Source organism: Podarcis muralis, chromosome 12, assembly GCF_964188315.1.
Source record: "Podarcis muralis chromosome 12, rPodMur119.hap1.1, whole genome shotgun sequence".
Lineage (NCBI taxonomy): Eukaryota > Metazoa > Chordata > Lepidosauria > Squamata > Lacertidae > Podarcis > Podarcis muralis.
The window spans coordinates 2,306,949-2,334,189 of NC_135666.1; the positions used below are offsets into that span (position 1 = coordinate 2,306,949).

General features: G+C 45.7%; 2 protein-coding genes across 3 annotated transcripts in view; both read right to left on the reverse strand.

Moving 5' to 3' along the window:
- LOC144324932 (uncharacterized) overlaps positions 1 to 8,861 on the reverse strand; it is a 60,606-nt gene extending 51,745 nt beyond the window's left edge. Inside the window, exons 1-3 of the mRNA XM_077916265.1 lie at positions 8,714 to 8,861; positions 7,534 to 7,620; positions 4,668 to 5,976 (exon numbers count right to left, since the gene is read on the reverse strand). Coding sequence (XP_077772391.1) covers positions 4,668 to 5,976; positions 7,534 to 7,620; positions 8,714 to 8,846 — 1,529 coding nt within the window. The 5' untranslated portion in view covers positions 8,847 to 8,861. The remainder of the gene's footprint in view (positions 1 to 4,667; positions 5,977 to 7,533; positions 7,621 to 8,713) is intronic.
- Positions 8,862 to 13,974: 5,113 nt separating this feature from the next.
- Positions 13,975 to 23,074, reverse strand: LOC114607269 (uncharacterized). 2 transcript variants are annotated; one of them, XM_077916646.1, is made up of 6 exons: positions 22,967 to 23,074; positions 21,317 to 21,821; positions 20,813 to 20,882; positions 20,472 to 20,554; positions 19,279 to 19,405; positions 13,975 to 17,096 (listed from the first exon to the last, which is right to left on the reverse strand). In XM_077916646.1, the coding sequence occupies exons 2-6, from the start codon at positions 21,728 to 21,730 to the stop codon at positions 16,207 to 16,209; spliced, it is 1,584 nt and encodes a 527-aa protein (XP_077772772.1). In that variant the 5' UTR covers positions 21,731 to 21,821; positions 22,967 to 23,074; the 3' UTR covers positions 13,975 to 16,206. The 2 variants fall into 2 exon arrangements, with proteins under 2 accessions (XP_077772772.1, XP_077772773.1); XM_077916647.1 differs by lacking the exon at positions 22,967 to 23,074 and adding an exon at positions 22,794 to 22,859.
- Positions 23,075 to 27,241: the final 4,167 nt, after the last annotated feature.

Sequence of the window (27,241 nt, forward strand, 5' to 3'; positions counted from 1 at the left end):
TTGGTCAAGCAGGGAGTTCTCTCACCCGTGGACTCTGCTAAGTGGGAGACTCCAATCGTCACGCCCCTTAAAGCAAATGGGGAAGTCAGGATCTGTGCAGATTACAAATGTACTATCAATAAGGCACTCAGGGGAAACTCATACCCCATTCCAGTCGTATCACATCTGTTGGCTAAACTGGCTGGGGGCAAGGTGTTTGCCAAAATTGACCTGGCACAAGCCTACCAACAGCTGCCAGTAACCCCACAATCAGCGGAAGCACAGACTATTGTCACACATAAAGGGGCGTTCAGAGTTAACAGATTACAATTTGGAGTTTGTGTGGCCCCAGGGATTTTTCAAGGGCTCATGGAACGCCTGTTAAGAGGTCTGCCGGGGGTCTTGCCATTTTTTGATGACGTTTTGATTGCTGGAAAAGACCCACAGGAACTGGTTGCGCGTGTCCGTGCAGTGTTGCTCAAGTTCAAGGAGGTGGGGTTGCAACTGAAAAAGGAAAAATGCAGTTTTGGGGTGCCAGCTGTGGATTTCTTGGGGTTTAAAATTGATGCATCAGGCATCCACCCCACAGATGCTAAGATTAAGGCCATCATCGAGGCACCACGACCACAGAACAAGACGGAGTTGCAGTCATTCCTGGGACTTATTAACTTTTATCATTCATTCTTACCCCATAAAGCTTCGGTAGCTGAACCATTACATAGACTGTTGCAGAAAAAGAATGTGTGGCGATGGGGGCAGGGGCAGCAGAAGGCTTTTGACTCCTTGCGAGGAATGCTGAGTAGCAGGAGCGTCCTTGCTCATTATGATGAGTCAAAGCCACTGGTCCTGGCATGTGATGCCTCTCAATACGGCCTGGGGGCGGTGCTGAGTCATAGGGAACCGGATGGGTCGGAAAAGCCCATCTCTTTCTATTCCCGTACGTTGTCGCCCACGGAGCGCAACTATGCTCAAATTGACAAAGAGGCACTTGCAATTGTGGCAGGAATCAAAAAGTTCCATGATTATGTGTACGGTCGCCATTTCTCCATTAAAACGGACCACAAACCACTGTTAGGGTTGTTCAACCCGAACAAACAAACGCCACAAATTCTCTCCCCCAGAATGTTGCGTTGGTCTATATTCCTGAACGGGTTCCAGTAAACCTTGACCCATGTGCCGGGGAAACGGTTGTGCCACGCTGATGCGCTGAGTCGATTGCCCCTTCCTGGTGGGAGCAATGAGGATCCCGCTCCAGTGGAGCACATAATGATGCTGGAAACACTTCCGGGGGCTCCTGTAACGGCTACTGATATAGCTGAGAAAACTAGGAAAGATGCTGTTCTCTCCCGTGTGCTCACTTGGGTGGGGAGGGGGTGGCCAGGTGGTCCGCATGAAGACAAATTCAGGCCTTATGCGACAAGGCAGCACGAGTTGTCCATGCATAAGGGTTGTCTCCTGTGGGGAGATAGGGTGATCATCCCAGCACCACTGAGAAACAGGGTTCTTGAGACGCTTCACATGGGACACCCGGGAATGGTCAGGATGAAGTCGCTAGCCCGATGTTATGTGTGGTGGCCTGGAATGGACCAGAACATAGAACAATGGGTACGAACATGCAAGGCAGGCCAAGAGGTGCGGCCAGAAGTGGCCAGAGCACCATTTCACTGGTGGGAGCAGTCCAGATCTCCCTGGAGCCGGCTGCACTTAGATTTTGCTGGGCCATTCCAGGGGAAGGTCTTTTTGGTTATCGTCGATGCATATTCCAAATGGTTAGAAGTGGCGATGGTCCCTAGCATGGCATCAGCTGCCGTAATCAAGGTGTTGAGGCAGCTGTTTGCAACCCACGGGTTATCTGAGACCATTGTATCAGATAATGGGGCAGCTTTTGTATCCCAAGAATTCAGGGCATTCTTGGCTGATAACTTCATAAGAGGGGTCACATCCGCGCCCTTTCACCCATCCTCCAATTGGCAGGCTGAGTGCATGGTAAGAACAGCCAAAGAATCCATTGCGCGCTTAATGGAGGGTAACTGGTCAGCTCGCATCGCGCGAATGTTATTTTTGCAGCATGCGACGCCGTGTACTGCGACGGGCAAGTCGCCAGCTGAGCTGCTCTTGGGTAGAAGACTGGTAACGGTGCTGGATTATGTCCACCCAGATAAAATGCCAAACTGTAATTCAAGAGCAACCCCCCAGGCTGAGACTGACACAACAAGGTATCTCGCCCCTGAAGATCTGGTCTGGGTGAGGAACTATTCACGAGGTTCGCGGTGGGTGGCTGGTGTGGTCACCCGGGCTAGTGGACCTGTGTCCTATTATGTAACCTTGGAAAATGGGCAAGTTTGGAAGAGACATATAGATCAGCTGAGGCACCGGGCGCTCAGCAGGGAGGAGTCAGATAATTCATCCCTGGCTAACGACGCTGAGCTGCAAGACCAGAGTGAAAATGGCCCAGAGGTGCAGTCACCAGGGGCTTCAGCAAATGAACCAGGGTCTGCTAGCCCTCATGATGACGAGGTACAGGTAGGGAACCCTGAGATGTCTGGGACTCCATCTGTTCATGACGAAACCCCTATAGCAGCCACAGGTAACACCCAATCCAGAACTGGCAACACCTGTTGTCAGGAGATCAAGTAGAAGTTGTAGGACCCCACAGTACCTGAGAGATTACGTCTGCTGTGCTCACTAGGGGGGGAGGGGTGTTGTGTATTGAGTCAAAGGATTTTATATCTGTATTATTGTCTGTATTTGCATTAGGGTAAAGTAACTGCCTTTTGGTTTCAGAGGGTACAGCTACTATTGGTTCATTTAAACTGCTGTATTTGGATCCTCTGTCTTATTGGTTTCCTCCAAAAGGCAGGACTGTGATTGCCTGATATTGTTCCCTCCAAAATGTATCCTTTCTAGCTAGTCCCCTGTCCCTATAAATGTAGCTTTCCCCTCCTCAGTCTTCAGTCTTGTTTGCTGTAATAAAGAAGTGTTACTAGAGAACTGTCTCCAGCATATTATGTCAAGAGAGTTGAAATCACAAACCCCACGTCACAACAGTCCTGCAGCAGCTGACCCGATGTCCTTCCCCCAGCCAGGATTTGAACCCGAGGCCCCCTCTCCCCTCCCAGCAGCTGGGAGCCTGAAGCCTTGGCTGCCTGCAGCTCTCCTGGTTGTCAGCGGTTGGCGCTGCGCTCACTCCCTCTCCCCCCTCTACACATGCAGAGCCCCCCCCAGTGAAGCTGCACCTATGACGTTCTCAGTGCCCCCCGGCGCCTGTCCCCAGCCAGCCTGCGAGGTCTCCAGCTTCTACCCTCTGGGTGCCTTGGTTAGCTGGAAGCGGAGGAGGTCCGGCGCCCCCCAGCATGCCTTCCTGAACATTGGGACTTGGGGCACCGCCAGGCCCCCAACGGCACCTTCAACTTCACCACCTTCGCCTGCCTGTTGCCCATCCTGACCGAGGACCACGGGGTCTCATGTCTGCCACATGGGCCACCCCGGGGTGGGTGAGGCGTCAAAAAGGCAGTTGTGCTTCATGTGGCAGGTGGGGGCGCATTGGTGTGCATGTCTGTGCTTGTGGGTCTATGTGGGGGTCCCCTGGAGGCTGGGCAGCAGGGCCCACAAGACCAGCTGTGGGTGCGATTCCTGACTCTCCTTTGCGTGAGACTTTGATGTGGAAGTTGGGTGGCCGGCTGTCCTGCAGAGACCGGTGGCTTTTTTGTCAGGAATCATAACAATGGAAATCAAGAAGACAAACAGACCATTTATTTGTGTACGCCACAACTGCTGCCAGGATTCTAACTGCAAAAAATCGAAAAAGAGAAACCATCCCCTCAAAACTTAAATGGCAAACCAAATTGCTAGAATACATACAGTTAGCAAGGATAACTGGAGCAGCAAGAGGAAATACGATACAAGATGTTAATAAAGAATGGACAGAATACATACAGTTAGCAAGGATAACTGGAGCAGCAAGAGGAAATACGATACAAGATGTTAATAAAGAATGGACAGTAATCAAATAATACCTTAAAGTTTACTGTGATAACAAAAGCTTTATGGCAGATATCGAATGAGTCTTGTAATATAAGGAAATATTGGAGAAAACTAGAACCAAAAAGGAGAATGTGAGGTTGGGGGGGGGAGAGATTTAGGAAACTGTAAAAAAATTAGTTCAAAATAGTACAATGAGTATAGGCGGAAGGCTTTTCTTTATGGTAAATAACATCATTTCCTATTCTTTTTCTACTTCTTTTTTCTTCTTTCTCTTTTCTTTCCCCCCATTCATTTATACTTTTTGTGTATTCATAATCTGTAATGTTTGAATGTAATGTTTTATATTGTATGTCTTTTTAAGATTTTGGTATAATAAAGGTTTAAAAATTATATAAAACAGGAAGAGGGGGAAGGGGCCTGCAAGGAATGCAGAGAAGGATCTCTCAGGGTGGGAGACGGGGAAAAAAGGGGGGCACCCAGGGGAGAGCTGGGGGAGCCTGCCTTTCTATGGGTTGATAAATGATATGATATATATGATACAAAGGTTATAAAGGGTATTTTTAGTTATTCTCCCCCCTTCTCTTTTTTATACACTTGTGTTTTGTAAGGGTTGTTTAATAATTTTTGCTTTTGTCTTTTTCCTTTTTGGTTTTCCCTCTGTATGAATTCTTTGATGGGTTGTGAGATTGTCGCTTCGACTGAACCTCTTTCCACACTCATGACATTGAAAAGCTTCCTCCCCTGTATGAATTGTGTGATGGGAAGAGAGCTTAGACCCGTCCCTGAAGCTCTTTCCACATTCGAAGCACTGATATGGTTTCTCCCCTGTATGAACTTTTTGATGCAAATTGAGACTGTGCCTGTGAGTGAAGCTCTTTCCACATTCCAGGCACTGATATGGCTTCTCGTTTGTATGAATTTTTTGATGCGAAGAGAGATTGGAGCTCTGACTGAAGCTCTTTCCACATTCAAAGCACTGATAGGGTTTCTCCCCTGTATGAACTCTTTGATGGGAAGTGAGACTGTGCCTGAGACTGAAGCTCTTTCCACATTCCAGGCATTGATATGGTTTCTCCTTTGTATGAATTCTTTGATGGGAAATGAGATGATCCTTCCGGCTGAAGCTCTTTCCACATTCCAAGCACTGATAGGGTTTCTCCCCTGTATGAATTTTTTGATGGGAAGTCAGATGGTGGCTGTAACTGAAGCTCTTTCCACATTCCAAGCACTGATAGGGTTTCTCCCCTGTATGAATTCTTTGATGGGAAGTGAGATGTGCCCTTTTACTGAAGCTCTTCCCACATTCCAAGCACTGATATGGTTTCTCCCCTGTATGAATTTTGTGATGGGAAACGAGATTCACCCTCTGACTGAAGCTCTTTCCACATTCCAAGCACTGATAGGGTTTCTTCCCTGTATGAATTATTTGATGAGAACTGAGATGGGCGCCTTGACTGAAGCTCTTTCCACATTCCAAGCACTGATAGGGTTTCTCCCCCGTATGAATTCTTTGATGGGAAACAAGGTTCACCCTCTGACTGAAGCTCTTTCCACACTCCAAGCACTGATGGAGTTTCTCATTTGTATGAATTGTTTGATGGGAAGTGAGATGATTTTTCCTACTGAAGCTCTTCCCACACTCCAAGCACTGATAGGGTTTCTCTCCTGTATGAATTCTTTGATGGGAAATGAGACTATCCTTCCGATTGAAGCTCTTTCTGCACTCTAAGCACTGATAAGGTTTCTCCTTTATATGAATTCGTTGATGGGAAGTGAGATGGTGACTGTGACTGAAGCTCTTTCCACATTCCAAGCACTGATACAATTTCTCCCTACTCTTTGTTCTTTCATGTGAAGTGAAGCTATCCCTCCTAACGAAGCTCTTTCTTTGATGGGAGGTGGACTGGGAGCTCTGACGGATGTTCTCTCCACACTCTGAATATTTATATGACTTCTCTGCTATGTGGATTCTGTTCTGCTCCCCCTTGTTCTTCTCTTCCAATTCTTCACCATCTGCAATGAAGAGAGCAGCTAATGAGACCGTCAGAAAGAAATGGAGCTCCAGATTATTGAACAATGTTAATGAATGCTTGTGATAGAGGAAGAACTGAAGAAAGTTAGATCTGAGGCCTTACTATAGTTTTCACTGCCTTTGCTGGCTGGTATTAACTGACATTTTAAAGGAAACCTATCCATTCTTAAGGTAATCAGCTCTAAGTGCTCCCTCGAAGGAGCTGAAGCTGAGACTCAACAACAATTAACTGACTTATTGTTTGGTTTTTACAGTAGTACCTCGGGTTACATACGCTTCAGGTTACATATGGTTCAGGTTACAGACTCCGCTAACCCAGAAATAGTACCTCAGGTTAAGAACTTTGCTTCAGGATGAGAACAGAAATCATGCTCCAGCGGCCTGGCAGCAGCAGAAGGCCCCATTAGCTGAAGTGGTACCTCAGGTTAAGAACAGTTTCAGGTTAAGAATGGACCTCCAGAATGAATTAAGTACTTAACCCGAGCTACCCCTGTATCTGGGATAGATTTTGTTTGGCTCAATCATGTAATCCACTCCATCTCTGAAGTCAGTCATCTCTTTGGTCAACCAAATACAGGCAGAAGCAAAAGCAAAAATAAAACCAACAAACCTGACAGAAGTTACATCAACTTCACTAAAAACTCTGAAGCCGGCATTTAAGAAGGCCTTAGCAGTTCAGACAAGCCTGGTCATTGTTTAAAAAGGCATGAATGGACAAAGAACATTCACAGAGAAGCCTATTGATATCCCTCCATTCAGGGATCATGGTGGGGATGTTAGAATCCCAGATGCTATTGGTCTCCAACCATATGTGGGATGTAATCCACTGGGAGCAGTCAAGTACAGCATTCCTTGTTTTGCTAGAGTGGACATGCAAGGGAATGTTTGGTCCAGCCAGTTGAAACTTCCTGTTCCTCCTGGCCTGGAGCATCCTTCCTTGCATGTGACTAGTGGGTGGGCGTGACCTTTCCAGACCTGGCAAAAGGCCAAGTCACCTGCCGCCTTTCTCTTTCCTCCCCTTTTTGTCCTGCCAGCTTCCTGCCTCAGATGGACTGGACTGTTGGCTGCCACAGCAGTTCCCCAGGTCATCTCCCATATGGGGTAAACCTGTTTGTACATGTTTGTAACTTTAAGCCTTAAGCCTGCCTTCAGGGATCACACTGTGCTCGGCCTGATCATAAGTAGAACTACTTTTCGTTACTTATGAATAAGACTGTGGTGTCTTTATTCTTTTAGGAGGGATTCAAAAGGGTCTTACCAGGAATATTAGAACATATCTCAATCTAGACAAGCCAGATTGAATTGCTAGTTGTCTTAAGAAACTCACACGAGTTTGCAACCAGCTTTCTGCTACATAAGAAGGGGAATGCACTCTGCTAAGTGAAGAAACTTGCTAGCGCAAGTTAGCAAGGATATTAATTAACAATATATTCTCTCCTGTCACCCTCAACATTCCCACACCAAATAGTGGAGGTTCATCCCATAGAGGTATGTATGGAATTTTAAAACTGATCTCATGATCCAACGGGGAGTTTTACCAAGAGGGTCCATGATCCCACGATTCTCCTCCTTGACTTCCTTATGCAGAGCTCTCTGGTCAAGATCCTGCAACGTCCATGCCTCATCTATGAAACAAACAGCAACATCTTCACCTGCACATTCCCCATTAGCAGTTACCTCAATCTGATTGGTCTAAATTTAAATTTATACGTAAATAACTTTCTTCACCTTGAGCCCCCCTCCCATGTTCACGAGGAGACCAACTCTGTATTGTTTCATTGATAACACAAGAGGAAAAATGACTATGACTCACACTTAATCTAATCACAACAGCCACAAGAGCTCCTGACTAGGCATTCAACTATGTGATGTTGAATGTTCTCTGTTCTCTCCTGTTTTCCCCTTTTTTGTTTCAATTTAAACCAATTCGTGAACCCAGTAATGATGAGCCATATGTTATAGATCAGTGGTCAGCAAACTTTTTCAGCAGGGGGTCGGTCCACTGTCACTCAGACCTTGGGGGGGGCCGGACTATATTTTTTTTGGAGGGGGGGAATGAACGAATTCCTATTCCCCACAAATAACCCAGAGATGCATTTTAAATAAAAGGACACATTCTACTCATGTAAAAACACACTGATTCCCAAACAATCTGCGGGCCGGATTGAGAAAGCAATCGGGCCACATCTGGCCCCTAGGCCTTAGGTTGCCTACCCATGTATTCTATTTTGAGATGTACAAATGACATGAGAAGACTCAGTCTACATATTTGTATCATTTATTAGCCCTATGATCCTTGTTTTTAAAAGCAAATAAAAGTTATACAAAAAGGAAAAAAGGGGCAACACACGGAGACCTCATCTGCGTTCAATCTGCAAAGCGGGATCAGGTTACTTTAAAGAGTCGTGGCTTCTAGTGCTGCGCGATGGATTGGTAAGTTGTTTGACATTGGTAGGGCATTCAGATCACAGCACTGGTTTTAGACATTTTGAGCTGCATCACGGTGGTCAGAGAGCTGTGATGTATTCCTAGCTCAAATTGCCTGCAGATGACAAAGGCGCAGGCAGGCAGGTGGGTGGGTGGAGGAGCCCGGAAAGGTGCTCTCCTCCTCCATCTCCACCCGCCTGCCTGCCTCCCCCCACCCCCAAGCTGAGGAAGCCCCAATTCCTCTCTGGCTCCACCCATCCATGTCCCCATCTCCACTCCCCTGGGACTCACCAGATCTCTCGGAGGTCCCTGGGAGGGAACGCTCAGAGGTTGTGGGGAGGGATGCAGGAGACAACCTGACCAGGTCAACCGTCCATCTTCCCCTTTCCATCCTCGCTAGCTTTGCCGGATCCGTCTCGTTCATCCTTCCTGATGAGTCGAGGAGCCAAAACAAGCTTCAGGGTCCTTAATTCCCTGCTTAAAGGAAATTGGCAGGATAACAAAGCTGGGATATAGTTGGCATGTAAACTGTGTAATAGATCAGTTCTTATATACGTTATGTCCAAATAGAAGCTTTTTGTGTTTCACACATGTACAAATAAATCTCATGTACCTCATGTAAATATGTACTGCAAGTAAAGGAGTTTTCTATCAAAGAAGGCTTTAAATTTGCTTTACAGTCGTTTGCTACATGTGCTACTCCACGAGTAATCTATGTGATTAAGTGTCCTTGTGGGTTACTTACATGTAGGTCACACCATTAGACCCATCAAAGTTAGACTATCAGAACACCATTCCAGAATCAGAAACAGTGTTGACGCGCCTTTAGTGCAACATTTTATTCAAGTGTCACATTCAGATGAAGATTTAACTTTCTTTGTGATCTGGGCATATCAAGGACCTTTAGAACAAGCCAAAAAGATTCTTATGCAGAAAGAAACCAGATTTATTTTCCTGCTCGATTCTTTGCATCTCTCAGGTTTAAATACAGAAATAGAATATAGTTGTTTTCTCTGAGCTATTATTAATATCTTGATATACCATTGATAACCTTAAAAATCTACCTTGAATATGGTGGTTTCAAGGGGGTCACTTTAAGAGAAAAACACTTTGCTGTAGATTGCCTGCCACCTGTAACAGGAAACAGCAGCTACACACAACAACTATACTTTGCAAAGGCAGATGTGGAACATTACAAAGAAAAGTTCATCTTTGGCAAGTACTGCTCCTTAAAGTTGTTGCATTTGACATTTGTATTTGCAAAGACATACGTGGAACACAAAAAGCTTCTATTTGGACGTTATGCTTAAAAAAACTGATTCATTTGTAAATACGTGGAACACAAAAAGCTTCTATTTGGACGTTATGCTTAAAAAAACTGATTCATTTGTAAATACGTGGAACACAAAAACTTCTATTTGGACATTACGTATATAAGAAATGATCTATTTGTATTTCCTGTTCTAAATGTTGGTCTTTAATTGCTTCACCTCCAGGCTTCATTATTGTAACTCGCTCTACGCGGGGCTGCCCTTGATACTGACCCAGAAACTCCAGCTGGTGCAGAATGCCGCGGCGAGACTCCTTACGGGGTCCTCACCACGGGATCACATTCACTCGGTGCTATACCAGCTGCACTGGCTCCCGGTGGAGTACAGGATCAGGTTCAAGGTGCTGGTTTTGACCTTTAAAGCCCTACACGGCCTAGGACCCTCGTACCTATGGGACCGCCTTTCCTGGTATGCCCCACGGAGGACCTTAAGGTCCACAAAGAACAACACTTTGGAGGTCCCAAGCCTGAAGGAGGTTAGATTGGTCTCAACTAGGGCCAGGGCCTTTTCAGTACTGGCCCCGACTTGGTGGAATGCTCTGCCCCAAGAGACTAGGGCCCTGCGGGACTTGACATCTTTCCGCAGGGCCTGCAAGTCAGAGCTGTTCCGCCTGGCCTTTGGTTTGGACCCAGTCTGACCCTTACGTTTCCCTCCCCTTACGGTTTTGTTCTATGGGCTACTTTTAAAATGAGGCTGCATTTTAAATTGCATTTTAACCTGTATTTTAAATTGGTTTTTTCCCCCTATTATGATTTTACTGTAATTTTACTGGTGTTAGCTGCCCTGAGCCCGGCTCTGGCCAGGGAGGGCGGGGTATAAATAAAATTTATTCTTATTCTTATTCTTCTTATTATTTTACTCAATTAGATAATGTGAAAAGAGTTATGTTTATATCAGTGGCGTAGCATGGGTTGTCAGCACCCGGGGCAAGGCAAGTAATTTGCGCCCCCTAACCCGTGGATTTGCGCCCCCTAACCTGTGGATTTCCCTAACCCCAGATGTTGCGCCCGGTGCGGCTGGCCCCCCCTGCACCCCCCACGCTACGCCACTGGTTTATATGATGTATAAAGAATTCATATAGTTAAACACAGCCAGTTACATTGTGGTCATCTGTTGCCAGCCTGACAAGTTAAGATTTATATTCAATTATTTCCGTACGGCATATATATTTTTATCACAAATAGCTACCAGGGTCAGGATCCTCTGTTTCCTGTCTTGGGGATCTCCTCTCCCCCCATTCATTTCGTTTCATTTCATTTTCACTTTTAATTTGTATACTGCCTTTCTATGTTACTATACCCAAGGCATTTTACAAGCTGAAGAAACAGCAAAATAGCCAGCAAAGATCACACCCCTAATAGCAATCTGATTCAATACCAAAAAGTTAATAAAACCATAACTTTAAAATAAACAACTTATATAAAACAAAGCAATATTCAATAATCCATTAGAATATAACAGTAAACTGTATAATTAAGTATCAGAAGATATTAAACAGTTTACGCTTAACCACTACAATAAAGAATTACTAAACTATAATAATTAAAAATAAAAGCAAATACACTAGAGCCACGCATCCTATTCCTGTGAATGACATTTGTTGTAACTCTTTTTAATATGGCATTTTAAAATGGTTATAACCCGCCTTGGGTAATAAATGTAGGAATAAGAGTAATAACCACAACCAGAACAACCTGAACATCTATAACATTAAGCCTCAAGGGTGGTAAAACACAAAGCCTCAAGAAACACACAGAGCTTTGTTGTTGTTGTTGTTGTTTTGGCACAACTAACAATACACACATTACAGCATCTTGAGGGAAAAACAGCCTCCAGAATACTCACCCACTGCATCTCTGTTTGGCTCAATCTGGTTGCTCCAAATTTAAATTGAAACAGAATTTATTACCTCGGCTTTGAACACCCCTTGAAAGTCCATCAGTGGACCAAGACTTTATAGGGCTTCATTGGTAATGGAAGAGGGAAAATGACTCTTGCTCACACCTACAGGAAGCAGAACCACAAGGGCAGCTGGCTAGGCGTCTGGCTCTGGGATGCTGACTGTCCTCTGTTAACAGATTCTACCGTGTTTCCCCCTTTTCTGTTTCAACCAATTAATTAACCAGGAATTGCTACACTGACCGCTAATAATGAACCATAGGTTGTAAATATTCCTGGAAATTTATTCTGCTCTTTTTTGTGATATACAAATGACATGAGAAGAGATTGTCCATTTATTTGTCTCCTTATTATCCCCATGATCCTTATCTATAAAGCCCCATAAAAGTGATTCAAAAAAAGGAAAGGAATAAACCCAGGCTCCAAGCAGGATCAGGCCACCTGGAGAGCCCTGGAAAAAAGCACACCAAGAACTCAGGCCGATGTAGTGGGAGTGGTCCCTACTCACAAATCAATAGTCAATTGTAACAAAAACTAATCCATTCAAAAATATGTATTCTGACAAGGATTACAAACTCAAACTCATAAAGATGTTACAGAAATTACAGGGGCCCCCCCCCCACATCTTTAAAGTTTTTAAATGTTACAAATATTATGCCTGAATGTATCCTTTCAACTTGACAGCTCAGGGAAGTTACCTAGCTTTAAAAATAATATACTGTAAAATCAACGCCTTTGCCAGTTTCCTCCATTCCAACGCTATTTTGCCCTTGTAAAATAGGGACTCCAGGAAGTGCCCAGAGGTGACAATTGCTGAGCTGATTGTTGGCCAAGGAAAGCCTAACCCCATCACTAAACTTGCCAAGGGGTCCAGACATGCAAAGGAAGTTCTATTGTACTTTGGGTGGCGGGACTTCAGAGGTGTTTGCCAAGGTTAAACTAGTGTAACCCCTGTCTACCCCTCCCTTTGGTGACACATCAGTGATGTAGCAATGATGTATCAATGATGCTGTACGAACTGTATTCTGGAACATGGTGGGAAGTTTTAAAAGTCAGTATCACCCCTGCTCTGGGTTCACTCGCTGCTGTTGAACCTGTTGTGCAACAAGAAAGGACCTAAGTCTACTGACTGCTGTTTTGTCCAAATTGCTTGGCTGGAATTTCCTTCTTTTACTGACCGCATGGACCTGAGGGGACTGGTACCCTGACGAGCTGGGCTGCTGAGTAGTCTCTCAACCCAGAATTTTCTTTAATGTACAACTTCCCTGGGGAGAGCATCCCACAGACACAAACCAGCAGTCATCCATATGGGCAGGGTATTATTATTATTATTATTATTATTATTATTATTATTATTATTGTGTTGGAGTGCAAGCTTCCACATAAATCTCAAACACAGAGAGTAACCCTTTGTTTGGGGCATCTTCTTCACTAGCCATTCAAGTCAAACCCTTGTAGCAACAATAAAGACCAGGATTAAGAGCTGCTTTTTGCTTCTACTGTATATGCTTGTCTGCAGACTTTGGTATTTCCTGACTGATCAGGAGCACACAGAATTGTGTCCCAGCGCAGTTGGGGAGAACTGTAGGTGTTGCACCCAAAGCTTACTTTGCCACAGTAATAATAATAATAATAATAATAATAATAATAATAATAATAATAATAATAATATCTTTATTGTCATTGCCCCCTCTCGGGGACAACGAAATTACTTGACTGCTCCATAAAAACCCTAATTAAAACAATACAGTATAGTACAGCAAGGAAGATTAGATGACTTTCAAAGTCCAGGCTTCCCATTCAGGACCGAGATCGCTCTGGAGAAGAAGCTGTTCTTAAGACGGCTCGTTCTTGTCTTCATCGTCCTGTATCTCTGTCCCGACGGCAGAAGCTCAAAGAGACAGTGACCAGGATGCGATGGATCTTTTACTTTAACTCTTTACTATGTAAAGAGAAAGGGGAGGTGCTTCCCCGGTTGGATTTCTGCCTGGTTGTTCAGAGGCAGGCAGTCTCTTGCAGGCAAAGGGGTCTTAGGTGCCCCATAGGGTGGCTTTGCTTCTCCCAAGCCCCTTTCTCCTCAGCCACAAAGTCCCAGAATGGTAGAACTGGACGGGGCCCTAAAGTCTCCCTTCGCACTCTTCCTCAGGTGCAGGCACACTTCGTCTCATGGGGTTGATGGAGTGAAACCAGGGCCTGGATGTCCAAACTGGCTCAGTCTGGGTGCCTGGGGGCAAGTCCTGGGGTTGCCTGTTGGCTATTTGCAGATTAGTTGTGCTACAGAAGGCGTGCTGGGGAGACCACACATTACAAGGAACGCAAAAATAACTTTTGCTAGGTTTTAATAACAAAAACTCCTTTAATACTAAATTACAATATATCAATAATCATGACCCATCCACCAGGGTACTGAGAGAACTACATGGTGCTCTTTAATATACCACACCCAACAGCTTAATTACCGCAACTTAACAGCACCTGCTATACTGCTTCACAGCCGTAAAACTAGCTCACGTTATTTGCTCTGGCCTTTAAAGAAATACACATCTTGTGGAACAATAATGAACCTTCAGATTTAAAGAGACCATTCAACACTGCCCACTCAGCCTTGCCCTTTCTGTGCTCCCTCTTCTGGGGCTAAGATGGCTGGCCTCATTGTGCAGGAGAGGAAAAGAGTGTGGAAGAGAGGGGAGAGGGCAGTAATTGCACACACACACGCCTCAGTAAATAAGAACTGCTGCATTACAAATCTAGGGGGTGGGTGGGGAGACCTGGCTTGGCAGTAGCAGGGGTCTTTGTAGACCATAAGCTGAACATGAGTCAACAGTCCAATGCAGCAGCAGCAGAAAAAGTGAATGCTGTGTCCAGTTCTGGGCACTACAAGATGAATATTGACCAACTGGAACATGTCCAGAGTAGGGCCACCAAGATGCTCAAGGGTCTGGTAACCAAGCATCTGGAGGAACGGTTGAGGGATCTGGGTATGTTTAGCCTGGAGAAGAGGAGGCCGAGAACAGATATAAGAGCCATCTTTTGAAATATCTAAAGCAGGCATAGGCAAACTCGGCCCTCCAGATGTTTTGGGACTACAGCTCCCATGAACCCTAGCTAACAGGACCGGTGGTCAAGAATGATAGGAATTGTAGTCCCAAAACATCTGGAGGGCCGAGTTTGCCTATGCCTGATCTAAAGGGACCACCTGTAAAAGAATCAGTACATCTCCCAGTTGGAGAACTGGCCCCAAACTAAGAAAGTGAACTTCAATAGGGACCAATGTCAGGTTCTGCACTCAGGCAGGAAGAACCAGATGCACAAATATCAGATGGGGAACATCTGGATTGCCAGTGGCATATGGGGAAAGGGTCAAGGGGTCCTAGCAGACTATTAGCTTAACATGAGTCAACACTAAATACAACAGCATGAAGCAAGTCTGTGTGGGGCAAGAAGGACGAAGAGGCTTCTGTTGGTCCCTCTTAGCGGAACCCCCTGGAGGGGCTGGTTCCAGAGCAGAACACACAAGCCCCACCCACCAGATCCCAAACATTCTACGGATCCAATTAGGCCTCAGTGATTTTGATACATTCAACACTTGGCCAGTGACTTCCACCTTGCAGATCTGGATTCCTAGTGTGAAGAAATATTGGGCACCAGGCTTGCACCCCATGGCTCTGAGAGGCGAGACTGACTTCTCTGCTGGGGCTACGAAGCACAAGAACACCGTTGCAATCCTCACCCAAATACTAATTAAAGTCTCTTAAAATTTAATTACTACATAGCAACTGGTTTTTTAAAAAAGCATTTTTTATTAAATCTCCAAAAGTATTTCACAACATTATGTAATTTTTTTACCCCATGAATTTTCTTCTTGACGTCCCACCTCCCTTTCCTGATGTTTGCTTTTTGCTCCATTTTATTAGTTGTTTCACAGCACATACGTTTTTACTTTCTAATCTCTAGGATTGTTAATTCTTTCACCTATCCATTAATATTTCAAATCCTGCTAACAGCTTCATGTCTGGGTGATACTTTAATAGACAATCCATCAATGGTCTCCAATCCTCCTTGAAAACTTCATTATATCCTCTTAATTTGGCAGTTAATTTCACCATTTCAGCATAATCCCTCTGTTTCAGAAGCCATTCCTCCTTTGTTGGTAATCCCTCCTCTTTCCACCTCTGTGCATATAAAAGTTCTAGCTGTTGTCGTTGCTACATAAATAAATGGGTCAGTTTTCTCACAACTTCCATCCCCATTGCTCCTAGCAGAAACACCTCAGGTTTTTAAGGAACTGTCAGCTTAAACATCCTTTTCAGTTAATTATATATCATTCCCCCCCAAACACTTTGCCTTTTCACAGGACCACCACATATTATAAAATGACCCTTCCTCCTGTTGACATTTCTGGCATGTACATTTTTATACATCTTTGCTAGTTTATATGGTGTTAAGGATATATACATTGTTTTCATATTGTTTTCTCTTGAGGTATAATATGCAGTAAATTTCAAATCTACCTTCCATAGTCTCTCCCAAGCAGTCATCACTACACAGCAATTGCTATGGTTTCTCCACACTGTGAGTTATTTGATGGGATATGAGATGGGAGCTCTGACCGAAGCACTGATAGGGTTTCTTGCCTGTATGAATTCTTTGATGGCAAGTGAGGTTTTTCTTCACAGTGAAACTCTTTCCACATTCCAAGCACTGATAGGGATTTTCACCTGTATGAATTCTTTGATGGCAAGTGAAACTGTCCTTCCACCTGAAGCTCTTTCCACATTCCAAGCATTGATAGGGATTCTCCCCTGTATGAATTCTTTGATGGGAAGTGAGACTACTCTTCCACTTGAACCCCTTTCCACATTCCGAGCACTGATATGGTTTCTCCTCACGGTGAATACTTTTATGTCGATAGTAGTTTGGCCTTGTATTAAAGTTCTTTCCGCATTCCAAGCACTGATACGGTTTCTCTCCTGTATGAATTCTTTGATGGGTCGTGAGATGGGCCCTCTGACTGAAGCTCTTTCCACACTCTAAGCACCGATATGGATTCTCCCCTGTGTGAATTATTTGATGGGAAGTCAGACTGACCTTCCACCTGAACCTCTTTCCACATTCCAAGCACTGATAGCCTTCATCCTCATAGTGAATTCTCTGATGTCGATGGAAGCTTGTGTTCGTAGTGAATCTCTTTCCACAGTCCAAGCACTGATAGGGTTTCTCCCCTGTATGAATTCTTCGATGGGCCGTGAGACGGGAGTTCCGAGTGAAGCCCCTTCCACATTCCAGGCACTGATAGTGTTTCTTCCCAATGGGATTTATTTGATGGGAAGTGGAAAGGGAGCTCAGACTGAAGCTCTCGCCACACTCCATATATTGATACGGATTCTCCACTGTGTAGATTTGGTCATGGTCTCCCTCATCCTTCCTTTCCAATTCATCCCCTCCTACAATGAAAAGAGAAACTAATTAGAGCCTCAGGAAGAAATGGAGCCCCAAATTATCGAACAATGCTAATGAGCGCTTGTGATAGGGGAAAAGACGGAGGGAATTAGATGTGAGGTTCTACTACAGGGTTCACTGCCTTTATTGACTGGAATTAGCTGACATATTTATGGGAACCTGAGATTTGAAAATCCTGACTCTTTCCTGGGATGTGTTTCATTTGGGCCAGTCACGGAATCCACTCCATCTCCAACGTCAGTCGTCCCTTTGGTCAACCAAAAACAGACGGAAGCAAAAACGAAAGCATAAATCCTGACAGAAATTACTTCTCTTACCACTGCAAAGCCTACATTTAAAAATGCTGGGGCAGTTCAGACCAGCTTCATCATTGTTTTTTAAAAGGAATGGAGGAAGAATATTTGCAGACAAACCAGGAGATACCCCTCCATTCAAGGGGAGCTGTAAGGGTGTTGGAATCAGAGGTGCTGGAAGTGGCACTGTTGAGCACCATCATTTATTTATTTTAAATCATATCGTATTCATCATTTTCTCTTATCCTCGGACTTTCCAGTCCATCTCTCCATGGCATTCTAGGGCGTCTTGTCAGGAAAACCCAGGACACATTATCAAAAGCCATGATATGCCCACTCCTTCTATCCTTTCCCCTCCTTTCAGTTTTCAGAAACAAAACAAAACACCACCCTTAAATATAATTCTGGGCATCAAGAAATGGGAAGCAGGGAAAAAATAAACTAACCCCCGCCCAACAAAACTGATAAAAAGTTTCTTTCTTCCTTCTCCCTTCAGTCTTAAGCCATCTGCTTTTCTTATTTCCTCTGTCCTCCTCTCTCCTTGCCTGTAGCCTTGTCTCCTTTGCATTCTATAGTCTTCTTTTGGCTTATTCGTTCCTTAAAAAGGTAAAGGTAAAGGTAAAGGTACCCCTGCCCGTACGGGCCAGTTCCTTAGGAGAGTTTTAATGTTACCTGCCCCCTTGAAGGTTTGAATCAAAGTCCACTCCAGTTCCACAATCCACATTTGTCCAATAGTCCATTCAGGTCTTGTTGTATTTCAACACCCACACTATTTATTCAGTCTCTCTAAGACGTTTCCCCCATGCATTCACTCTTGTCTGTAGTCTGTTTTATACTCTAATTTTAGCCTCAGATTTCCTGAGTGGAAATCTTTGTTTTCTGGGGTGGTCTTTTTCCGAGAGAGAAAGTGGCTGCTTCACAGATGTTCCCCTTCTTTCCCCCTTAGCGCTATTTTCCATCCAGGGAGACAGTCACTCAAACACACACCGTCTTTTTATCCCCCCCCCCCCCCGCTCCACTCTCGCCTTTCCAATCCTCTCTTCCACCTCTTATCCTTTCCATTTTCCAGTTGTTTGGGCTTTAGAAGTTCATCTCTCTCTTTCTCATCCCTCTGGCAACTTGATCCCCTTCCACTTCCCTCATACTCACAAGCAGGTCTGTTCTTCTCAACAGTAACCACAGTCAGTTTCCCCCCAGGCAGCATAGTGGCATTTTGAGATGGGCTTCCTTCTTCTTAAGTACTTTTGGGGGTCCTGTGGCTCTTCCTCCCAGACCCAGCTCTTGTTTCTGGGGTGCTACCACTCGGTTAGGTCCACATCAGGGGCTTTCTGCCCTGGAGGGAGCATAGCTCCCCTTTGCCATCTTAACCCGCTCCCCGATCCTTCATGGAGCTTTCTCAGCCCCGTTCAAGATCCTCTGCACGGTGGGGTGTCCTTGGAGGCTCCGGATTCCTCTGGAGGTTTTTTTTGGGGGGGTGTCGCAGAGCCCTCACTTTCTCCCCTTCTCCTCCAAGACAGCCAGCTCTCGCTCAGTGAGTGCAACCAGCTCCATCAAAATATTGCAGATTTCCCCTATAAAATATATGTCTGGGATTTCAAAACAAATACAGTGGTACCTCAGTTTACAAACTTAATCCGTTCCGGAAGTCCATTCTTAAACCGAAACTATTCTTAAACCGAGGCAGGCTTTCCCTAATGAGGCCTCCCGCCGCCGGTGCCCTTCCACCGTTCGGAATCCGTTCTTAGACCGAGGTAAAGTTTGCAAACCCAGACACTACTTCCGGATTTGCGGAGTTCTTAAACAGAATCGTTCGTAAACAGGACTGTTCTTAATCCGAGGTACCACTGTATTATTATCCAACAGGGAGCCTTACCGAGAGAGACCAGGATCCCACAGTTATCCTCCATGACTTCCTTATGCAGAGCTCTCTGGTTAGGATCCAGCAACGCCCACTCTTCGTCTGCGAAATGAACAGCTATATCTTCAAAGCACACTGGACCCTAAGAGAAAAAGGGAAATGTCCTCCTCTTAGACAGAGTAAATATTATCTACTACACATTACTCTGGTATTTTGTGCCTATTAATGGCTGTCTTGCTTGGATGGGATTGTTTTGCTGCACATTTTAAGTCTGAATGCTTATTTTGACGTCTCTGTGGAAATCCCCCCCCCCCATGTATTTTAATGATGGATGTATGGAAGTGAGAGCTGGACCATCAAGAAGGCTGATCACCGAAGAATTGATGCTTTTGAATTCTGGTGCTGGAGGAGACTCTTGAGAGTCCCATGGACTGCAAGAAGATCCAACCTCTCCATTCTGAAGGAAATGAGCCCTGAGTGCTCACTGGAAGGACAGATCCTGAAGCTGAGGCTCCAAGACTTTGGCCACCTCATGAGAAGAGAAGCCTCCCTGGAAAATACCCTGATGTTGGGAAAGATGGAGGGCACAAGGAGAAGGGGACGACGGAGGACGAGGTGGTGGGACAGTGTTCTCGAAGAGACTAGCATGAGTCTGACCAAACTGCGGGAGGCAGTGGAAGACAGGAGGGCCTGGCGTGCTCTGGTCCAGGGGGTCATGAAGAGGCGGACACGACTAAACAACAACAATTTTAATGATGGGTATTAATCATTGTTTAAATGGGTGGAACTTCACGCTGCGTTCTTCAAGTCATTTTGTTAGCACAAACATTCCCATTTGCCAGATGAAAAGATCCTCTCTCTCATCTTGCTGTGATGTGGAAGGGTATCTTCCCAATGTCCTGAAGCTAACTTTAAGGAGCGTGTGGCAGCCGAGGCGTGGGAAGGAGAGCAGGGAGGCCCCGTTGTGCAACTCATGGAGCCAGGTCGGTGAATCCCGGCCACTCTTCATAGTCTGCCTACTGCTTAGAAGCCTGTTCTAGCATTCATTGTTAAGCAAATGAAGAAAATGGCAACAAATGGCAATCAATTATACTAATGACATTTCAGCCTTTGACAGAAGCCAAGAGGAGGAAAAAGATTTGTTTGGGCTCAGAGGCACCTGGCTTTCCCACCCCTCGGCTTCTCCCCACAAGGCTCCTTCCTCTGACCTGATCTGGTTCCACAGCTGCTGCATCTGCTCCACCACCAAGAAAAGAGGGGTGAGGAGGTCTTGTCAGCATCATTCCGTCACCTGCAAGACACAAAGGTAAGTGGGAAGACATCCCTGCATGCTTCTCTCGGAGTTCAGCTGTGCATCTCTAAGGCGGGCATTAGAAAAAGTCTTACGTGATGAGTACATTTGGACCCATTTCATATTTTATTTGTGTACAAATACATCGCCCCTCCTCTTGGCCTCAACTGTCTCCACCCACCCCAAAGATGAAAACCCAAAGATCAGTTTCCATATTAATAGAATGAGAAAAAAGAGAAAACCCTCCTTCCTCCTTACCCAGCAGCTTCTCTCTGGTCTCCAACGGAGTCCTCTCTGCCTCAGGCATTTCTGCTAACAGAAACTTTCCCTGAAGGAGCAACAAGGATCCAAAACAGGGAATGAAAATAAGGATTACAATAGGAATGGCAGAAGTAAACACTTCAGGGCTATCAGATCTCATTGCTTGCTTTCCAAAAACAGAAAGGATGAGCCATTAGGAAAGAATTTCGGTATACAGTGGTACCTCGGGTAAAGAACGTATTTCGTTCTGGAGGTCCGTTCTTAACCTGAAACTGTTCTTAACCTGAAGCACCACTTTAGCTAATGGGGCCTCCAGCCGCCGCCGTGCGATTTCTGTTCTCATCCTGATGCAAAGTTCTTAACCCAAGGTACTATTTCTGGGTTAGCGGAGTCTGTAACCTAAAGCGTATGTAACCTGAAGCGTCTGTAACCCGAGGTACAACTGTACTGTCCCTCCTGTTTGGAGCCCCTTGGGAGTATCCAGAGGAAAGTCTCTCTCACCTGCTGCTCTGCCTGCTTCCTCTCCTCTGCCTGACTCAGGAGGAATCCTTCGGCCAGGGCCACCGCCTGGGAACTGGTCTCCGCTCCACATTCCCTCACCCAGCTCTCCATCTCTGGCGGAAGGACAGCCAGGAACTGCTCCAAGATCACCAGGTCCAGCATCTCAGCTTTTGTGTGCCTTTCTGGCTTCAGCCACTGGTAGTAAAGGCGGTAGAGTCGGCTGCAAATCTCTCGGGGTCCTTTGGCCTCCTGGTAGCAGAACTGCCTGAGCTGCTGACTCTGAACAACTGAGCGGAGAATGTCCTCCTCACCCAGGATCTTCTGCACAGAGTTTTCCCAGAATCCCTCACTGCTCCCAGTTTTGATGACATGGCCTCTTCCCACTTCAGGGCCAGCTGAGTCTTGCTCATCCATCTGGGCTGTCAGGAATCCCCCAAGAGATCGGAAGGAGCCCCCTGGTCTTCTGCCCCGTTCTGTCTGTCCTACGTAGAGGTGCTAGGAAGTCCTACAAAGCAAATGCATTGTTGTGATCAGCAGAAGACAGAGGTTCATTGAGCAAGATTAGATGAGTCGTGCTAGAAACAAGGGCTGGTCTGCACCACAGCCCAGACACTGAATTTTCTTTTATTTAAGAAAGGGAAGTCAGCCTCTAGCCCATGTAGAAGGACACTTCCCAAGCAAAATGTGAAGGCAACTGAAGGGATTTCTGTGATATGAATCAGCCTGGCTGCTCTTGCCTTTCAGTGCTTGCAGTCCAGGAATGAAGTCGAACCGTGATGGAGAAGTGGGGAACTTGTGTACTTGTGCCAGGGTCTAGACAGTGTCAGGGATGTCAAGTGTCACCCAGTCCATTTCCCTTGCAGTGCAGGGAGCCAAGGGTCTCGACAGGGCTTCCTGTTCAATCTCAAAAGATCCTCTGAGCATGTAGGGCCTGCAGGTCTGAATAGGTGCACATGTGCCAGTCAGGAGTCTGGATAAGACCCCTGTCCTATCTGAGGATGGGGGAGCTTTGATTGTAAAGGAAGTGCAAATTTTGACGTCTCTGTGGAAATCCCCCCCCCCCAAGTGTATTTTAATGATGGATGTATGGAAGTGAGAGCTGGACCATAAAGAAGGCTGATCGCCGAAGAATAGATGCTTTTGAATTCTGGTGCTGGAGGAGACTCTTGAGAGTCCCATGGACTGCAAGAAGATCAAACCTCTCCATTCTGAAGGAAATCAGCCCTGAGTGCTGACTGGAAGGACAGATCCTGAAGCTGAGGCTCCAATCCTTTGGCCACCTCATGAGAAGAGAAGACTCCCTGGAAAAGATGTTGGGAAAGATGGAGGGCATAAGGAGAAGGGGACAGAGGAGGACGAGATGGTGGGACAGTGTTCTCGAAGAGACTAGCATGAGTTTGACCAAACTGCGGGAGGCAGTTTCCTGGCATGCCGCTCCCCGCCCCCTCTTCAAAGGGGCATGGATAGAGTTGCAGACCTCCTGCCCTCCTCGTCCTCTCTCTGTCTTTGGGGGCAGTAGGACTCTCTGCTCCCTGACTTGGGGGTCCCCCTCTTCCTGAGCTGAGCAGACCCCCCCCCCCCCCGTGCACCCTCCCCCTGCAGCCCCCTTCTCCCCATTGCACCCTCAGGGGGAAGAGAGACGAGACTCACCGGATCCCAAAGACAAAAGCGAGCCCCCTCTCCTCTCGCAGGAAGAGACTGGGGGGGGGGTTCTGCTCTGGAGGACCTGCTTGCCTCGCCCCCCTTTCTCTCCCGGCCTCTCTAGGAATCCAGCTCTGTTTCTTTTAACCCTCAAAAAGCCGAGCGCAGCAAGTTCAGCCCTCCCTCTCCGTCTCTGAGAGAGAGAGAGAGAGAGAGAGAGAGAGAGAGAAACCTAGAATCGTAGAGTTGGAAGAGACCACAAGGGCCATCGAGTCCAACCCCCTGCCAAGCAGGAAACACCATCAGAGCACTCCTGACATATGGTTGTCAAGCCTCTGCTTAAAGACCTCCAAAGAAGGAGACTCCACCACACTCCTTGGCAGCAAATTCCACTGTCGAACAGCTCTTACCGTCAGGAAGTTCTTCCTAATGTTTAGGTGGAATCTTCTTTCTTGTAGTTTGGATCCATTGCTCCGTGTCCGCTTCTCTGGAGCAGCAGAAAACAACCTTTCTCCCTCCTCTATATGGCATCCTTTTATATATTTGAACATGGCTATCATATCGCCCCTTAACCTCCTCTTCTCCAGGCTAAACATGCCCAGCTCCCTTAGCCGTTCCTCATAAGGCATCATTTCCAGGCCTTTGACCATTTTGGTTGCCCTCCTCTGGACACGTTCCAGTTTGTCAGTGTCCTTCTTGAACTGTGGTGCCCAGAACTGGACCCAGTACTCCAGGTGAGGTCTGACCAGAGCAGAATACAGTGAAGCGCAGCCCCATAATCATAATCATTTATTATTCATACTTCTTCTTTGGCGATCCCCCGTAGCCGAGTAGGATTGTCTTCCATGAACACGGTTTTAACAGTGAGTCTGTAAGTGACTGTGGAGGCCAATTCTGGATCCACACATCCTTCCACGGTGGGGACATTGGTTTCTGGGCAGGAGTTGATCACGGTGAGGATTTTCCAAGCGTGCCTTCCTCATAGCACATTTCTCCCTTGCGTCCAGAGTTCGAGTGTCTTCAAAGCCCAGGACACCTTTGGTCAAGGCTGTTCTCCAACTGGAGCCCTCGCAGGCCAGTGTTTCCCAGTTGTCAGTGTTTATACTACATTTTTAAAGATTAGCCTTTTAAGATTTTAAAGCTCTTTTGTTGACCACCAGCATTACGCTTTCCATTTTTAAGTTCGCAACCCCAGAGTCGGACACGACTGGACCTAATGGTCAGGGGTCCCTTTACCTTTACACTGCTTTGAAGGACACAAGATTCTTATAAGTAAACCTTTTTATGCTCATTTGAAAGACTGGTCTGGCTATCGGTAAAAGGAGCAGAGGTAGCAAATCCCAAGTGCCCAGAATGGATACCTAATACAGGCTGTGCTGCCTTATACATCCTGTAAAAAGGTAAAGGGACCCCTGACCATTAGGTCCAGTCGTGGCCGACTCGGGGGTTGTGGCGCTCATCTCGCTTTATTGGCCAAGGGAGCCGGCGTACAGCTTCCGGGTCATGTGGCCAGCAGGACTAAGCCGCTTCTGGCGAACCAGAGCAGCGCATGGAAACGCCGTTTACCTTCCCGCCGGAGCGGTACCTATTTATCTACTTGCACCTTGACGTGCTTTCAAACTGCTAGGTTGGCAGGAGCAGGGACTGAGCAACGGGAGCTCAGCCCATCGCAGGGATTCAAACCGTTTTTAGCCCTTCATTTCCAGAGGTTGCTGCTCAAGACACCAGCTGATTAAATAACTACAAGCAGCAACTACTTTTTGCGCAAAACGAAGTCCAAGCTACGAAGATGCTGCTGCAGTTCTTTATCTTTTTTCTCGTGCTCCATCTGCAGCTCTCAGTTCCATCAGGCGGGGTGGGAGGAAGGGGGGGGGGGAGAGAAATAGCGCCCGAAGTAAACCTGCAGATCAGACCATCTATGCTAGTCTATCACTACAAATCTATGGGAGAAGCGCTTGCGGTCCTTCCCTTGTAGCCCTTGGAACACCTGCCCACGCCTCCGCTGCCGCCTCCTCTCTCTGAACTGCTTTCTCTATGGTTGCCCTCGCTCTCCTCTCAAGGCTCCTCAGCAACTCATAGGGCACGCCAGGCTGCCCATCTTATCTGGGTCCTTTGGCGGCGCAGCCGCAGCACGGCCTAGCGGGAGCGGTGGCGGCAACGACAGGCAGAGAAGCTCAGTTCAGCAGCCACGAGGAGGATGGTGGTGGAAGGGCCCGAGGCTCCCGCCAGTCCCAGCGGGGAGGGGCTCCCGGGGGCCAAGGCTGGAGGGGGGTGGACCGGGCAGCCAAGCAACACAGTTGGAGCCTCCCTCCTCCCTGGCCAGCAGGGAGGAAGAGGAGCTGCTTCCTTTGAAACCCAGGAAATTTAAGGGACATCATCAATCCAGGACAGCAGCGGGACACGGCGCTGGGATAAGGGAGTTTCCCGCCAAATAAGGGATGGTTGACAGCTATGCTGATAGATGGTATCCTCATCAGTGGGGCCAAATCGTGCTTGACCCTCCACCAGGCATGGCATGAGGAAGGTCATTGGCTAATGTAGTAGCATAGTAGTGTGAAGAAATGTTGGGTCCTGGGTGTGTACTCCATAGTCCTTTTTTATTTTTTAAAATAACTTTGTTGATAACCATAAGAAAGCATACAGACAAAAATAAACACACAAATCAGCAAACAAACCCATACTACATCCTATATTATTTTAATCTTTAATATTTCTTCTCCCTCCCCCTTCTCCCTACTTCCCTCACCTATATGCAATCTTGTTGCTCTTATATTATTCTGCTGTTCTTATTTAAGTTCCTTTAATAAACTAATTTTTCTTATTTTTATTCATTTACATTGCGATATAGTTACTATTTTTTACTAATATTTATTTGCTAATAATTAGCTTACCTTTCCAACCCTTTCCATGTATGTTTCAACACATTCCCATTCTTTATTGACCTTCTGAGTGAAGCCTCCTCTCACTGACCCTCTTAATTTTGCCATGCTCATGAATTCACAAATTTTGGATCTCCATTCAGATAGCTCTGGTACTATTGTTTTCCAGTTTTTTGCAACCAATAATCTTGCTGCCGCTGTTCCATATAAGAATATATTCTTCTGGTTTTTAGGAATATCAGCTGTTAGTAGTCCCAATAAATATGCTTCTGGTTTTTTATGAATTGTAATCTTAATTCCCCCTCCCCCCAATTCTTCATGAATCCTTATCCGAAACTGTTTTATTAGCCTACACCCCCACATGTGAATTAGGGTTCCCACTTCTGCACTGCATCTCCAACATTTGTTTGAATAATTTTTATATATTTTGGCTAGTTTCACTGGTTTATCATACCATCGGTGGCACATTTTCATATTTTCTCTTATCAGGTAGCAAGCGGTAAAGTTTATATCTTGGGTCCATAATCTTTCCCAGTTTTCTAGGCATATTGTTTTGCCCAGGTCATGCACCCATTTTATTGATTCCTTTATGACTTCATCTTTTAGATCCCACTCCCATAATAAATTGTACATTCTTGATATTATCTTTTTATCCGATTGTAATAATTCCTTTTGTAACTTTGAGATCCCCTGTTCAAAACCCTGTTTTTATCCTCTTTAAACAAATTTGCTATCTGATGATAATGGAGCCAACTACTGCAATGCTCTTTAATTTCTTCATATGCTCTTAATTTTAAAAGATCTTGTTCTTTTGTTACTAACTGATGGTAGGTTGGCCAGACCTTTCCCATGTTCAATTTTTTAATTCCTATCACCTCTGATGGTGAAACCCACCAGGGTGTTTTCGGTTCAAGTAACCAACGATGACTTTCCCAAACTTTATATATGGGCCTTCTTATTACACAATTTAAGAAATCTTTATTATTTAACACTTTACCATATGCCAAATATAAGTGCCAACCAAATTGGTTGTTCCACCCCTCAATATCTAAGATCTCCACATTCCTCAGCAAAATCCAATTTTTAACCCACCCGAAACTGGCCGCAAAATTAAATAAAGTTTCAAATTAGGTAATCCAAACTCCCCCCCCCCCTCTTTGGAATCTGTTAATATTTTATACTTTATCCTTGGCTTCTTTCCTTGCCAAACAAACTGTGTAATATCCTTCCTCCATCCTTCAAATATCTGGTAATTACTGATTATTGGGAGCATTTGGAATAAAAATAACAATTTTGGTAATACAGTCATTTTTATCGTAGAAACCCTGCCCCAAAGTGATAATTTTAATCTTTGCTAAATGTCCAATTGCTTTTTGACTCCATTCCAATTTTTTTTGTAATTCTC